The sequence below is a fragment of the Carcharhinus amblyrhynchos genome, chromosome 17 (genome assembly GCF_965287045.1).
Source record: "Carcharhinus amblyrhynchos chromosome 17, sCarAmb.v2.hapA, whole genome shotgun sequence".
NCBI lineage: Eukaryota > Metazoa > Chordata > Chondrichthyes > Carcharhiniformes > Carcharhinidae > Carcharhinus > Carcharhinus amblyrhynchos.
The window spans coordinates 8,129,903-8,145,652 of NC_137340.1; the positions used below are offsets into that span (position 1 = coordinate 8,129,903).

The window sequence follows — 15,750 nt, forward strand, 5'->3', positions numbered from 1 at the left end:
AGGACACCACTGAACACAGGCTTTCAATCTCAAAAAGAGCCTCTGACCATCACCCTCTGCCTCCTGCCAGTAAGGCAATTTTGGATCCAGTTTGCTAAGTTGCCCTGGATCCAATGGGCTCTCACCTTCTTCATCAGTCTCCCACGTGGGACCTTATCGAAAGTCTTACACATGATATAAGCACAGGGAAGGGCTGTGTTTTCGTAAGCTCTACCACTACTCATCTCTTAATCCCTTTACTGATCCTGATGCAAGCCAATAATTATCTAATCCTGGAGTGTATACTCTGTGCTGTGTTACTGGAAGATCCTGGTTGAGCTGGAATGATGGGAAGTTGAGTAAACTCACTGAAATCCTGCTTTTTTGGGGGGGTTGGTCAGAGACAGTGGGATAGGGGGTTCGCAGTAGCTGGTGAGGAGGCTGACACTTTGGCGATGTTGAGATGATGGCTGCCATTGAGAGTAAAGGTCTGGGTGACAGTCTCAACTCCTCAGCACAATTCGTCAGTGCTCACAATGATAAACTGCAATGAGGTATGAGTCAGCTAATGATGGATTTAGAGACATTACTTACTCGCATTGGGTGAACTGCAACAACTTTATTCCTGTTTGGTGCAAAAGTATAGATGGCCAAACTATGGCTCAACAGAAATTAGAGACAGAAGGGGATCTGCCCACCCTGCTTCCGGCCCTGTGTCAAATCCAAACTCCTGGGGTCCAGTGTTTGTAATGGGGAGATATCTTCTTTGCTCTGCAGAAGGGTCATCCAGACTCAAAACGTTGGCTCTACTCTCTCTCCACAGATGCTGCAAGATCCTAACAGGGCGGATATGGAGAGGAATCTTCCTCTTGTGGGAGAACCTAGAACGAGGGGGTCACTGTTTAAAAATAAAGGGTCATCCATTTAAAACTGCGATGAGGTGAAATTCTCTCCCTCTTGGAGGAGCGTCTCTGGAACCCTCTTCCTGAGGAGCTGGAGGAAGTGGAATCTTTGAATATTTTTAAGGCAGAGGTGGATAGATTCTTGATCAGGGGGTGAAAGGTGGGAATGTGGAGCTGAGGTTACAGTTCGATCAGCCATGATCATATTGAATGGCAGGGCAGGCTCAAGGAATGGTGTGGCCGACTCCTGCTGCTAATTTGTACCTTTGGCCTCGGTATAGCGCAGAATAATACCAGGTCTAAAAATCCATGATGTGGGGTTGCTGGCATTGGACTGGGGTGGGTGGTCTCACAACACCAGGTCAAAATCCAACAGGTTTATTTGGAATCACGGGCTTTCGGAGCGTTATCTCTGATGAAGGAGCAGTGCTCCGAAATCTCGTGCTACCAAATAGACCCGTTGGATTTTAACCTGGTCTTGTGAGATTACTTACTAGGTCTAAAAGGGTTATGTATTTTTTTCTACAGAGTACAGCAGATGGAGGGGTGATCAAAGGAAGATGCATAAGATAATTAAACAATCTGATCAGGTGATTAGAGAGAATGTGTTTCCCCTGGTGAAGGAATCCAGAACAAGCAGGCATAGCATTAAACTTCGAGCTTAATGCTAAGATCAGGGACGATGTAAGAAGGTACTTTAAAGTGTTGGAAATCTAACTGAAAGCTGGAACCAGCCTGAGGGGCTGAATGGTCTACTCTGGCTTCTGTTTTGATTCACTTAAACCTTGGTTTTTGGCATCCTTCCTTCCTTTTAGTTATTTGAATTTTATTCATAAAGCAAAGACGCGCTTGGTGAAGAGTGAATGTTTATCAGTATTCCGTACCTTACTGGGCTGCTTGGGTTTTGGCTTGATGCTAATGAAGACATCCAACTGCTCCATTAACTGAGTGATACGCTGTGGCTCCACTTCGATATCTTCCTTCATATCAAACATCAACACAAGAGGGAGACAGCCCTGGAGTACAGCATTAATAAAAGATTAAGTGCACAGCTCCTGAACCGAGACCACATCCCCATGAAGCAAAAAACCACTGCCAAAAGGAACAAACCTCATCGGAGTTTGGGTACACTCTTCCTTGAGTTGGACATCAGACGGTCGTGTGAAACATTGCTTTCCATTACTTCAGCAGCAAACGTCCTTTTAAAATTTATGCTGTACCTTTAACATTAAAAAAATTCTCAAGGCATTTCAGAGGGGCATTACTAAACAAGCTCTGACATTGAACCACGTTAAGATGATGTCTGGGAAGGCGACAAACAAGCTTGTTCAAAGAGGTTGGTTTTCGGGGGGTGTCTTAAAGGGGGAGTCGTGCCAGCAAAGTTGAGAGATTTATAGAGGGAATTCCAGAGCTTGGACTCTGGGCAACTGAAGGCACAGCCACCAATCATGGAGCAATTAAAGTCAGGGATGTGCGAGAGGCCAGTTTGGGAGGAATGCAAAGATCCTGAAGGATTATCCGTCAACTGAAAGCCATCACTTTTCACATGTACGCTGGTGACAGCCAGTTCTATCTCGCTGGCATCTCCCTCAACCTCATTAACCACTTCCAAATGATTAGATTTACTCATCCAGAATTCAGTGCTGGATGAGCAGACATCTCCTCTAATTTAATACTGGGAAAACCAAAGCCACTGAATTCAGTCCACGTCCCAAACTCTTGTTTCTTAGCGACCGACTCCACCCCACTCCCTGCCAACAGTGTGAGATTAAGGCCGTCAGTTTGCAACGTGGGCGTTATGTTTGATTGCAAGGTGAGCTGCCAACCTCACATGTGCCATCTCCAAGTGGGCCTGTTCCTACCACTGTAACATGACCTGCCAATGCCCCTTCCTCACTTCAACTGCTGCTGAAACCCTCGCTATTCCTTTGTTATTCCTAGATTTAATTTTCTCCTGACTCGCTCGTCGGTGGCCACCCACGTTTAACCCTCTGTTAAACTTGAATCCATCTAAAACTCGTTGCCCATCTCCCTACACACACCGAGTCATGTTCATCGCCCACCCACATTGGCTCCCAATTAAACAAGGCCTTGATTTTTAAATTCCCTCGCTGGCTTTGAAATCCTCCAATGGTCTTACTGCCCTCCATATCTAATACCTTCTCTAAGTGTACCTACATCACATAGACTGTGGGGGCTCAAGGAAGCAGCTCACCGCCACTTTCTCAAGGGCAATTCGGGACAGGCAATAAATAAACGCTGGCCTAGCCAAAGCCCACACCCGTGGAATGAACAAAAATAAATTCCTCCTTAGAACTCTCCGCTTCCCTTTACTCTTTCAAAACGCTGCTTAAGACCAATTTCCTTGCCGAAGTTTTTGACAGTCTGTCCCAGTACTGAGTTATGTCGCTCAGTGTCAAATTTTACTTTGCAACATTCCTGCAAAGCAGCTTGGGAGATATTTCATTCTGTAAGAGGGGCCAAATAAACATGCAAGTTGTTGTTGTATCCCCCTCAGTCTCATGTAGCCTTCCTGAGGTGCAGGGTCCAGTGACGCTGAATGGAGTCTAACCAGAACTTTATATACCTGGAATGTAACCACAGCCCCTTTGCGTTCCAAATCCCTTGGATCTTCCATTTGCCTCTTAACTTGTTTTTATCACCCTGTCCAGTAAACGTAAACAGAGAAGCCTGAGGCAAGAGTAGGCCATTCGGCCCTTCGAGCCCGCTCCGCCATTCTTTTTCATCGTGGCCGATCACCAAATTCAATATCCTGATCCCACCTTCCTTCCATATCGCTTTTCTCCCCCAAGAGCTATATCTAGTTTCTCAGCTCTTAGCGATTGCGTAATGGGTGAATTTTCCAACACGGTTATTTTACTACGCAAGGTGAAGAGAGAGGAAATTAGCACAGCCCCATCACTTCATCAAGATTAATCGACAAATCAATTTGCACTGGAGTGTGTCTTTGAAATGTACACAAGGCCGTCATTAAAGCTTCACTTGTCAAAAACGCAATATCAGGAATGCACAGGGGGGAAAAAAACACATTTTAAACACCCACTTCCTTTCAGGACTGAAGTTTATCCAATTAGCGAACTTTAAAAAAACTGTCTTATTGCAGTTATCGACACTATCATCTTAAATACACAGAACATTTTATTGATTGGCTGTACAGAACTGGAGTATTGCTGAAATAGAAGAGAGACATCTTGTCAAAGTTTTTCACGTTGCACGCATCAGGTTAATTCACCCTGCACTTAATAACTGGCATTCTTGCGAATTGCCCCAATGAGTGCAGGACAAAAAACTTCGGCAAAACGTCTCTTCTTTTTCCCAGCAGTCCACAGAAAACTAAAATCCCACATCCATTCTCTGCAGGAATATTCCATCGCTATGACACTACTGCGCGTCAGTAAGGTATTCACGACTCTGCCTTTACGGGGCTGTCTACGTGGTATCGCAGAGCTTCTCGGGCCTGCGTTCTTATTAATTAGAATCTCTCTCAAGCTGCTGAAAAGAAAAGAAGCGAACGAGACTAGAAAGGCTGCATTTATTGTCCGCTCCCCGTCGGCATGGCGACCGATGGCTCAGTGAATGACTTTGGAGGACTCTAAGAGTCAACCACACGGTCACGTGTGGGCCAGACTGGGTAACGAAGCCAGCTTTCCATGTCCTGGGGCACATTAGGGAACGAATTCAGTTTAACAATGATCCAGCAGGGCTCACAGTCATTTTTTATGGTGCCAACCCACAAATTTATCAGATTTACTGAATGTGGCCTCACGATTTGCCGTGTTGGAATTTGAAAACATATTTGTCACTTGAACATAGTACTCAAATTTTACAGCATAAAAATATCCGCACCTTGACGTGTTTGCGCGACTCACGCACAGATAATCTCCAAACGCCTTTTCAACATTTACCGTGGTGCTGAAGCAGCCAAGCAACAATTCACTGTTGCTGCATCAAACTTAAAAGGCGTTTTCATTACGTACAAAAAAGCTTCTGATCAAATTAACCATCAGCGGTTCAACAGGTTGGCACCGCCGCCTCACAGCGCCAGGGTCCGATTCCCGGCTTGGCTGACTGTCTGTGCGGAGTTTGCACATTCTCCCAGTGTCTGCGTGGGTTTCCTCTGGGCGCTCCAGTTTCCTCCCACAGTCTGATGATGAGTTAGGTGCATTGGCCCAAAGATGCCAGAGTGGGGCAACTAGGGGATGTTTACAGTAACTCTATCGCAGTGTTAACGTGAGCCTACTTGTGGCATTAGCCAATAAACTTACAAAACTTAAAATGACCAGTTTACAGACTATACATATGAGAATATTAATGCATACCATGAGGTATTGTCTAGCTAGGCAGACAGACTCGATGGTGCCCTGGAGGTAGACTGTGGATTTCTTCTGGGGATTGCCGGGATCAGGGAAGTGGATCTGGGCTCCAGCTCGCTGCATTATGTGCTTAATGTTATTGCCGTTGCGACCCATCATGAAGAGATGGTGTTGAGGTGCGATGTCGAGCTGGGTGCTGACGGGGATGGCACTGCCCAGGCTGCCAGCTAGATGCTCCAGGAGCGCGGCAGTCCCTTCCTGGAATTAGAACAGGCAGTTTACATTCGACATCTTTGTGCTCTGAACAAAGGAATTCACCCACAAGCTGCTCTCTTCACTTCCCTATTTCTATAAGCACAGGAACTGGCCATTCGGCCCCACTGAGCCACACCTACACTCATGTTCACATCCAAAATTCCATTCCTCCTCCAGCATCCAATCCTGCCAACACGCCTAATCTATTCCCTTTCACATGTGCTTATGGAGTTGTGCATCTGTGCTCTTTGCCTCAAATGCATTCTTACCACTACCTGGGCGGAACGGGTGTTTTGCACTGTTGCCTCACAGCGCCATGGACTTGTGTTCTATTCTGGCCTCGGGTCACTATCTGAGTGGAGTCTGCACGTGCTCACCATGTCTGCATGGGTTTCCTCCCACACTCCAAAGATGTGTGGGTTAGGTTGACTGGCTGTGCTAAGTGTGAGGGGGTTAGCAGGGTAAATGGGTGGGGTTACGGGGATAGGGCCTGGGTGGGATTGTTACCTATGCAGGTTTGATGGGCCAAGAAGCCTTCTTCAGCACTGTAGGGATTCTATCATCTGGATGAACGAGTTATTTCTAAATTCTCTGTTGGACCTTGAGGTGATGATCTTCTATTTATGGCACCAGTTCTATTTGGCACACCCCCCGCCTCCCCCTTTAAATTTACTCTATCAAATCTCTTCATAAGTTTAAAGAACTCCATTAGATTGATTCTCAGTCTTTTCATTTCTCGAGAAAGGAACCTTAACCTGTGCCTAATCTTTCCATACCGCCGGTGAGTCAAATATGCTGGCGAACTAACATGGAAGTTAACCCATGTTTTCATCCAATGAGAAAGCCCCAGGGCGATCACATGGGTATTGAGGTCTCACGAGAGGTGTAGGGGTGTGCAAATATAATGAAGCAATATAATCAACATAATGTTTATTTTTTAATCAGGACTAATGCAGTGTCCTCGGGGTTTTATGGTCCATTTACAATTGCTGGGTGGAACATTACTGGCAGATCAGGTGTTACCTGGGGACAAATTTTCCCACAGAAAAGTCCAAGATTTTAGTTGCATTTTCCTCAGATGTATTTGAGACAGAAAGCAGTGTGTTTTGTTTTCTCCCTCTCTGGAATTGGAAATTCTGCTGTGTGTGGGCTGCTGTTGGAAGCTGGTGGAGGTAGGGAGTGTCTGTCTCTCTCTCTCTTCAGAGGCTTTTTGGAAAGTTCCAGCCTCAGAGTTTTAAACCAACATTCAAAGGACCAATTCACAGCAGATATTACAAAGCTGCAAAATCCAGCATCACGTGAGCATACTTGCTTTTTGTATCATGTCTAGAAAGAGGTATGCTTGTGGGATGTTGTTTCGCTTGGAACATCATAGATAGCTGGCTGTTAAAGTTTATACTATATCATGTTTGATTCTTATAATTGATAAAAAGTTCTGCTAACACTTTTTTAAAATTATATTTTAACTGTTTTCTTAAATAGTTACAGAGTCATGGAGGTTTACAGCATGGAAACAGGCCCTTCAGCCCAACATGTCCATGCCACCCTTTTTTTTTTAGAAAACCCTTAAATGCAGGCAATCCCAATTGCCCACATTTTGCCAATATCCCTCTATACCCATCATACCCATGTAACTATTTATATGCTTTCTAAGAAATAAAATTGTACCCGCCTCTACTACTGCCTCTGGCAGCTTGTTCCAGACACTCACCACCCTCTGTGAAAAAATTGCCCCTCTGGATACTTTTGTACTTCCCTCCTCTCACCTTAAACCTCTGCCCTCAAGTTTTAAACTCCCCTATCTTTGGGAAAAGATATTGACTATCTACTTTGTCTATGTCCCTCATTATTTTATAGACCTTCATAAGATCACCCCTCAGCCTCCTACACTCCAGGGGAAAAAGGTCCCTGTCTATTCAGCCTCTCCTTATAAATCAATCCATCAAGTGCCAGTAGCATCCTAGTAAATCTTTTCTGCGCTCTTTCTAGTTTAATAAGATCCTTCCTATAATAAGGTGACCAGAACTGCACACAGTATTCCAAGCGTGGTCTTGCCAATGTCTTCTACAACACCAACAAGATGTCCCAACTCCTGTATTCAATGTTCTGACCAATGAAACCAAGCATGCTGAATGCCTTCTTCACCACTCTGTTCACCTGTGACTCCAATTTCAAGGAGCTATGAACATGTACCCCTAGATCTCTTTGTTCTGTAACTCTCCCCAGTGCCCTACCATTAACTGAGTAAGTCGACCCCTGGTTCAATCTACCAAAATGCATCACCTCGCATTCACCTAAATTAAACTCCATCTGCCATTCGTCAGCCCACTAGCCCAATTGATCAAGATCACACTGCAATTGGAGATAATCTTCTTCACTGTCCACAATGCCACCAATCTTGGTGTCATCTGCAAACTTACTAACCATGCCCCTATATTCTCATCCAAATCATTAATATAAATGACAAAGAACAGTGGGCCCAGCACTGATCCCTGAGGCACACTGCTGGTCGCAGGCCTCCAGTTTGAAAAACAACTCTCTACAGCCATCCTCTGGCTTCTGTCAAGAAGTCAATTTTATATTCATTTAGCTACCTCACCCTGGATCCCGTGAGATTTAATTTTATGCAACAACCTACCATGTGGTACCTTGTCAAAGGTCTTGCTAAAGTCCATGTAGATAACACCAACTGCACTGCTCTCATCTACCTTCTTGGATCCCCTTCAAAAAACTCAATTAAATTTGTGAGACATGATTTTCCACTCACAAATAAACTTTGATAAAAGCTTCCTCGTGGGTCACTTGAATCATACCTGGAGTGAAACATCTTCTGTTCATCCATGCCAAAATCAGATGTAAAACTTAGGGTCTAGGCTAACTTCACAAAACACCTTGCACACTGCATTAGTTCTGATTAAAAATAAACATGATGTCCATTATATTACTTCAGTAATAATTAGTTAACACTGGTTACAGATAAAATGGAACCAAAACAAAATGCTAGGAGTTACTTGGAAAGCCTGTCAAGAAACATGTTTGAAATACATTTCTAAAAGGCACTGTATCATCACAACTGACAAGAAACAGCAACTAGAGAAGAATGATTGAAGGAATTGGTGAAAGAAATAGAAAGTAGAAAGAGATGCGGGAATTTTTTTCAAACGTACCCAAGTTGTCATGTATTGCCCGAAAAGACAATGGAAGCACCTTCTACAGTAACTTTCAAACAAGAATTGAATAAATACTCTAGAATCAAACGCCTGCAGAGCTACGGGGATAAAGTCAGAATAGGGGGCTAATTGGATAGCTTTCTCAAAGAGTCAGCGCAGTCACACAGTGGGCCGAATGGCTTCATTCTGTACTGTCAGATTCTATTGTTCAGTCAGCGTATTAACCTGGCCTGTAAGGGAAACGGTTTTGTGAATCTTGACTGAATCGAAGGTGACACCAGTCTGTATAAAAGGCTGGGTCTGCTCTCACCTTGACTGCTGCGGCATTGCTCTGAGATCCTCGGATAATAACCGTGGCACCGTACATCCGTGACCGCTGTTTGAAGGAAATGGAGATGTTATAGGTTTGGGACAGGTGCTGGATGGTGGGCGAGTTGGGGTCTGGAATGGGCTGTAAGATGCCAGCGATGGGCAAGTCGAACATCATCACCAGAGGGAGCAGCTCCTAGACGACAGAACATTGAACGCAGAGTTACTCAACAATAACCGTTAAGTAAGAAAACACCCCAGGCGGCAGATTCAGGCCTCACTACCTCCCTTTATATAACCAAAAAAACTGCTAAGGGTCAACCACTTCGGCAAATACTGGTTTACGAGCAGAAAGGGAACAGGTACATGCAGTAAAATTAGACATGGTGTAATCTCATCTCATGCATCAGGATGCAACTCGCATAAAAAGATTTAAAAAGTTAAATAATTAAACAATTCCAGAATCACGGAATTATTTACTGAACAATTATTTACAGAACAGGAGGAAACTATTTGGCCCCTTGTCTGTGCACTGGCTCGAAGAAGGAGTAATTTACTTCGTGCCACTCACCCAACTTTCTCCCTGTAGCCCTGCACATTTTTCCTTTTCAGATAATAACCCAATTCCCTCCAACACACTCGTCTGTGAATTTTATTTGATTGAAATAAATCATTTGATATGATTTTCACACTGTACTACACGACTGCAGGAGCTTTGCATGTTTAAACCGTGCCTCCCACAGTTTGAGGGAGTAGGAGTTTTTAAACCTTGTTTCCTGCACAGCACAGGAGATGATCACTGGGCATGGCTCTTGGAAGGCACAACCCAATTAGTCCCACTAACCCCGTTCTTTGCCCATAGTCTACTAAATACTTCTTATTCAAGGGAAGAGTGGGAATTTTAATACGATCTCATTAAGGTTTACTTCTCTATTCTCTCAATATTAACTTGCGGGTTGAGTTGGTAGTTAGCAAGACAAATGCAATGCCGGCATTCATTTTAAGAGGACCAGAATACAAAAGCAGGGATGTACTGCTGAGACTTTATAAGGCTCTGGTCAGACCACCTTTGGAATATTATGAGCAGTTTTGGGCCATTGTGTCTAAGGATGTGCTGGCCTTGGAGAGGGTCCAGAGGAGGTTCACAAGAATGATCCCAGGAATGAAAGGCTTGATGGATCTGTACTCAAGAGTTCAGAAGAATGAAGGGCGGATCTCATTTGAACATGCAGCATACTGAAAGGCCTGGATTGAGTGGACGTGGGGAATGTGTTTCCATGAGTAAGAGAAGCTCGGATCCGAGGGCTAAATGTCAGAGTAAAGGGACAACCCTTTAGAACTGAGATGCGGAGAAATTTCTTCAGCCAAAGGGTGGTGAATCTGAGGAATTCATTGCCACAGAAGGCTGTGGAGGCCAGGTCATTGAGAATATTTAAGACAGAGATAGATTCTTGATTTGTAAGGGGATCAAAGGTCACGGGGGGGAAAAGGCAAGAGAGTGGGGTTGAGAAACATATCAGCCATGATTGAATGGTGGAGCAGTTGGGCTGAATGGCCTAACTCTGCTCATATATCTTATGGTCATGTCTAGGGCCCACTTCTTGTGTATTGGTGATGTCAGTGAACATGGAGGAATTGTGCATGTGTAGCTAATGCACTGTACCGGAGGTAATAATCACTCCTGTTCTCACACATAGCTGAAAAAGGCGGCAAACAACTCATTCCTCTTCCTAAAACTAATCTGAAACTCCGGCTTGCGTTGTGAACTTTCCGAATGTTGGGAAAGTGGCCCTGTCCTGTCTGAAAATCCAGCTCCATTTTCACACATGCCAATGTAGGAGATGCAGATGACTGACTTGTAATTAAAAATCATTCCTAACCTCTTTCGCAATCATTTTCACATGACTGGTCCCAAATATTCCACAGCTACCCCTATTTAAAACATCTTTATAAACTCATATTGAGGTCAGTCTCATGAACATACCTGATCAGAGGCAACAAACCGTGAAATCAATGTGTGCTTTATGTTCTCTACTTTCCACTCAAATTTAACAAGAAAAACATGCTTAACAGATGAACATTTGAATTTTAATTTCAGAGAATCTCTACTGAAAGGTGGGGGCGGCACGATGGCACAGTGGTTAACACTGCTGCCTCACAGTGCCAGGGATCCAGGTTCAATTCCTGTTTGTAAGGAGTCTGCACATTCTCCCCATGTCTGCATGGGTTTCTTCCGGGTGCTCTGATTTCCTCCACACTCCATAGATGTGCAGATTAGGTTGCTTGGCCATGCAAAATTTGCCCTTAGTGTCAGGGGCATTAGCAGGGTAAATACATGGGATTATGGGATGGGGGGGGGAAATTGTTGTCGGTGCCGGCCCGATGGGCCAAATGGCCTCCTTGTGCACGGTCGGGATTCTATAATGATCCAGTGACGAAAAAGGCCATTCAGACTTTCGGTTCTGCACTAAATCTCTGAAAGAGCATCCCACCCTGGTGTGTCCCCTCCACATTTATCACGGCCAATCCACCTAACCCACATATCTTTGGACTGTGGGAGGAAACTGGAGCACCTGGAGGAAACCCATACAGACATGGGGAGAAGGTGCAAAATTCACACAGAAAGTGACCCAAAGTGGGGAATCGAACCCGGATTCCTGGTGCTGAGGCAGCGGTGCTAACCGCTGCGCCACCATGCTGCCCACGGATGTTTAAGATTCAATTGTTCATCTATTTATGAAGCACTTCTGTTCCAAGCACTACCATTTAATCAGCAAACGTGGCAGTGCTTGTAACAGGTCCGTAAGTAACAACAGAATCTGGTTCTATATGAGGTCAAAGTGCTGTTCTATCAGTAACTGCTGAGGATGCTATCAATGGTAATTGAACTTCATGCATCATCAAAGCCTACAGCAATTGATAGACCAGATTAGAAACTTACCCTTATACGGCCTCGGGCAGCTTCGACACCATATGGTTGTCCTGCTATGGAGACCTGGTAATCAAAGCAGATCCATTGCAAGCAATTAGAAAAGTGATTTTTCATTCATTTCTCTCGTGGGGACTTGCTTCGAGTAATGGTCCATGTCTGGGGACTGACATATCATCGGGAACTCCTGACAAATAATGAAAACGTTCCTGCAGGTCCTCCCCGCGGTCCTGTTTCTAAGGAGAGGCTTTTGCAACATTTCCAAAACCACCATCAGCTAGTCATTGTAAATCGATGCTAACGTTACAGAAACTTTCTTTCTTCAATGCGGCAAAAGGGGGAATATGCTCAAAGGAGCACAGGGGGAAACTGCAGAACTTTCTGATCAGCACACAGAAACTCCCACAAGGACCCTGAGGATAAGGGGAACTTTGCTTGGAAATAAATGAGAAATTCCATCTCTATGTCATGATGTCATTCTCTAGTCTAAGCCAGACAGAATCCAGTTGCGACGAATCAAATGTGAACGGCCCAAAATTCCAATTAGATCAAAATCATCAAAGATTCCCGCCAGCAGAACTGAAAATCCCACTGAATGGTGCCTACCATAAACTGAGATTGCGCATTGGTAATTCCAGATTAGCCAAACCTCTCCAAGCTTGTCATGTGACCGTGTTGCCAACCAATCAGCCCCCAACCCATGAAGCACTGGGCAAGCCACCACTTGACATCGAGGTCTCCCAGTGAAAGGACAAAACCTTCTATTGTGGCGAAGCCTGAGAAAGAACGTCACCAACCACTGACCCTGAAGGCTCCAATCAATGACTGCCTGGGAGCCCATGACTCACCTGCCTGTTCCCTGAGCCGATACCATCAAGGTCATGAAGACTCTGGGAATTTCTACACTGCAGCACCAAAACACTGAAAACACACTGAAGACACACATGCTAAACAGAAAGAGATTACATAGCTTCCCAGAGATAACTCCTGACATTTTTCACTGTCCGGCCTTTTACAAGATCAGGCCAGTGTAAGGTGTGAACAAATTTTTCCACACATTTACTGCTTCCATATGTTTTTATTCGCTATTTGAACCTGTTGTTTTTGACATAGACGCTGTTGTAGGGTTTATCAGGTTACACAGAGACACCTCCACTAGGAATGTGGTTTTTTTTTCAGCTATCATGAAACTCCGTTTAACATCAGTTTGGGGACAGGTCCCCTGGGAATCAATTCATCAGGATCTGACTGTTCAAATCAATTACACATCAGCTTAATCAAAACACAATCCAAAGTAAATAGTCAAATCTTCATTTTGAGAAAACAGTGGCTCACGGTGACAATAGTAAAGCAAAGTGCCTTGTTTATCAAGAATACACATCCAGAGTTTCATTTTGCTTTTATGGCCCTTTACTTGTGCCAAAAAAAGGTTGCTGTTATAGAGAAATGAAACCCTTGTACCCTCTCCCTTACTGTTCCTAATCAGTGGTGTTTTGTGGGCAGGAGGATGCGTGTGTTACTTTAGCCCCCCAGAGTGTGCACAGTCAATTTGAAGAAGACCACCAAATTTTGCAAGTTTAAATAAAAGCGGATTATTTATTCACAATTCACATGTCCCTGTCTACATCAATGGTGACGAAATAGAAATGGTTGAGAGCTTCAAGTTTTTAGGTGTCCAGATCACCAACAACCTGTCCTGGTCCCCCCATGCCGACACTATAGTTAAGAAAGCCCACCAACGCCTCTACTTTCTCAGAAGACTAAGGAAATTTGGTATGTCAGCTACGACTCTCACCAAGTTTTACAGATGCACCTTAGAGAGCATTCTTTCTGGTTGTATCACAGCTTGGTATGGCTCCTGCTCTGCTCAAGACCGCAAGAAACTACAAAAGGTCGTGAATGTAGCCCAATCCATCACGCAAACCAGCCCCCCATCCACTGACTCTGTCTACACTTCCCACTGCCTCGGTAAAGCAGCCAGCATAATTAAGGACCCCATCTCTCTTCCACCTTCTTCCTTCGGAAAAATACACAAGTCTGAGGTCACATACCAACCAACTCAAAAATAGCTTCTTCCCTGCTGCTGTCAGGCTTTTGAATGGACTTACCTTGCACTAAGTTGATCTTTCTCTACATCCTAGCTATGACTGTAACACTACATTCTGCACTCTCTCCGTTCCTTCTCTATGAACGGGATACTTTGTCCGTACAGCGCGCAAGAGACAATACTTTTCACTGTATATTAATTCATGTGACAATAAGAAATCAAATTTTTAAAATCACTCCACAAGTCCAAACACTATGTCACTCATCCACACACACACTCACACCCACACGTATACTCACACGCACACACACGATAAAACACCAGTTCAAGAGAATAATGGACATTCACAAATTTTAAAATGAATGGTTCCTAGTTCACGTGTTTGGCTTGTAGGGAAAGCCTTGCGGTCTCAACAGAAGCTTCATTTTCACTTCAACAAGGAGGTATGCCTGATTTCAATAACTGTGCTGGTATATCAGGGATTATTTAAGAATTTCCTCTCAGAGGTATACAATTAGCAGGTCACAAAGTTAGTCCCTTCCCAGAAGATCAAGTTATTAAACAAGTGGATTTGGAATAGGAATTGGGCGGCTCGGTCTCACACTGGGTTAACACTGCCACCTTACAGCTCCAGAGACCAGGGTCCAAATCCCGGCTTGGGTCACTATCTGGGTGTGGAGTCTGCATGCTCTCCCTGTGTCTGCGTGGGTTTCCTCTGGGTGCTCCGGCTTCCTCGCACAGTCCAAAGATATGTGGGTTGGGTGGATTGGCCTTGCTAAATTGACCCTCGGGATGGATAGGTTAGAGGGATTAATGGGATATATATGTGGGATTACGGGGATAGGGCACGGGTGGGATTGTGGTTGGTGCAGACTCGATGGACCGAATGGCCTCCTTCTGTACTGTTGGGCTTCTATGATTTCTCTGAATGAGGTTGAGAGATTTCTTGGAGGTAGCGGCCTCCGGGATTTAAAATGGATGCAGTGGGTTCCTGCTGATGCTCTCTGCAGACTGCGTCGACTGCCGAGGTTTCTCTTGGGTTCTTGGAATAATGGAATTATCTGTAGATAGCTTTGGTCACGTTTGCTTGCCATTGTCCATGTGTTGGACAGGACTCCGAGTGAATGATACACAACAGGGGAATGACTGATAATCCATCCACATACCAGCTATAGTTAGCTCACTGGAAGATGGTAGTTCATATCCATCCCCACAGCTCCAACATGTCTGGCTGCCATTGTTAGTCAGGTCTCTCTCATTGAGCTGTTAAGAATGGCCACACTGAACCGGAGAAACCCACTTGCAGTTGAGAACTTTCCAGAGGCATTTTCTGACATGAGTTAATCCTTTGTCTGCGCAGAAATTCCAAAGGCCACCTGACCCTTGGCAGGCATCTTAGCCAGCAGTCACCACTTAAATTAATGAATAGGATACCAGTAATTTTATAAAATGAAGTATTTTTGGAACAAATATCTGCTGAAATAAGTTTCTGTTTGAAGGAAATAGCATTTAGAAATTTCCCCAAAACGGTACCGAATTTCTGAACTTGCCTCTCATTTCTCAACCTAGTCTCTGTTGAAGGTGACTGCCAGTTTTACACTGCCAGAGAAGGTGAAGATACCAACTGGCGTTTGACTAAGACTGTTCGAATAAAGAACAAAGAGAACAAAGAAAAGTACAGCACAGGAACAGGCCCTTCGGCCCTCCAAACCTGTGCTGATCATGATGCCTGCCTAAGCTAAAACCATTTGTACTTAGAGTCCTAATCCTTTCATTCCCATCCTATTCTTGTATGCGTCTAGTTGTGCCTTGCATGCCACTATCG

General features: G+C 44.5%; 1 protein-coding gene across 1 annotated transcript in view; it reads right to left on the reverse strand.

The window, feature by feature from the left end:
- The window catches only part of bicc1a (BicC family RNA binding protein 1a), a 265,871-nt gene that overhangs the window by 43,483 nt on the left and 206,638 nt on the right, over positions 1-15,750 (reverse strand). The window contains exons 6-9 of the mRNA XM_080205453.1: positions 11,891-11,944; positions 8,951-9,145; positions 5,222-5,473; positions 1,766-1,897 (exon numbers count right to left, since the gene is read on the reverse strand). Of these exons, the coding sequence (XP_080061579.1) occupies positions 1,766-1,897; positions 5,222-5,473; positions 8,951-9,145; positions 11,891-11,944 (633 nt within the window). The remainder of the gene's footprint in view (positions 1-1,765; positions 1,898-5,221; positions 5,474-8,950; positions 9,146-11,890; positions 11,945-15,750) is intronic.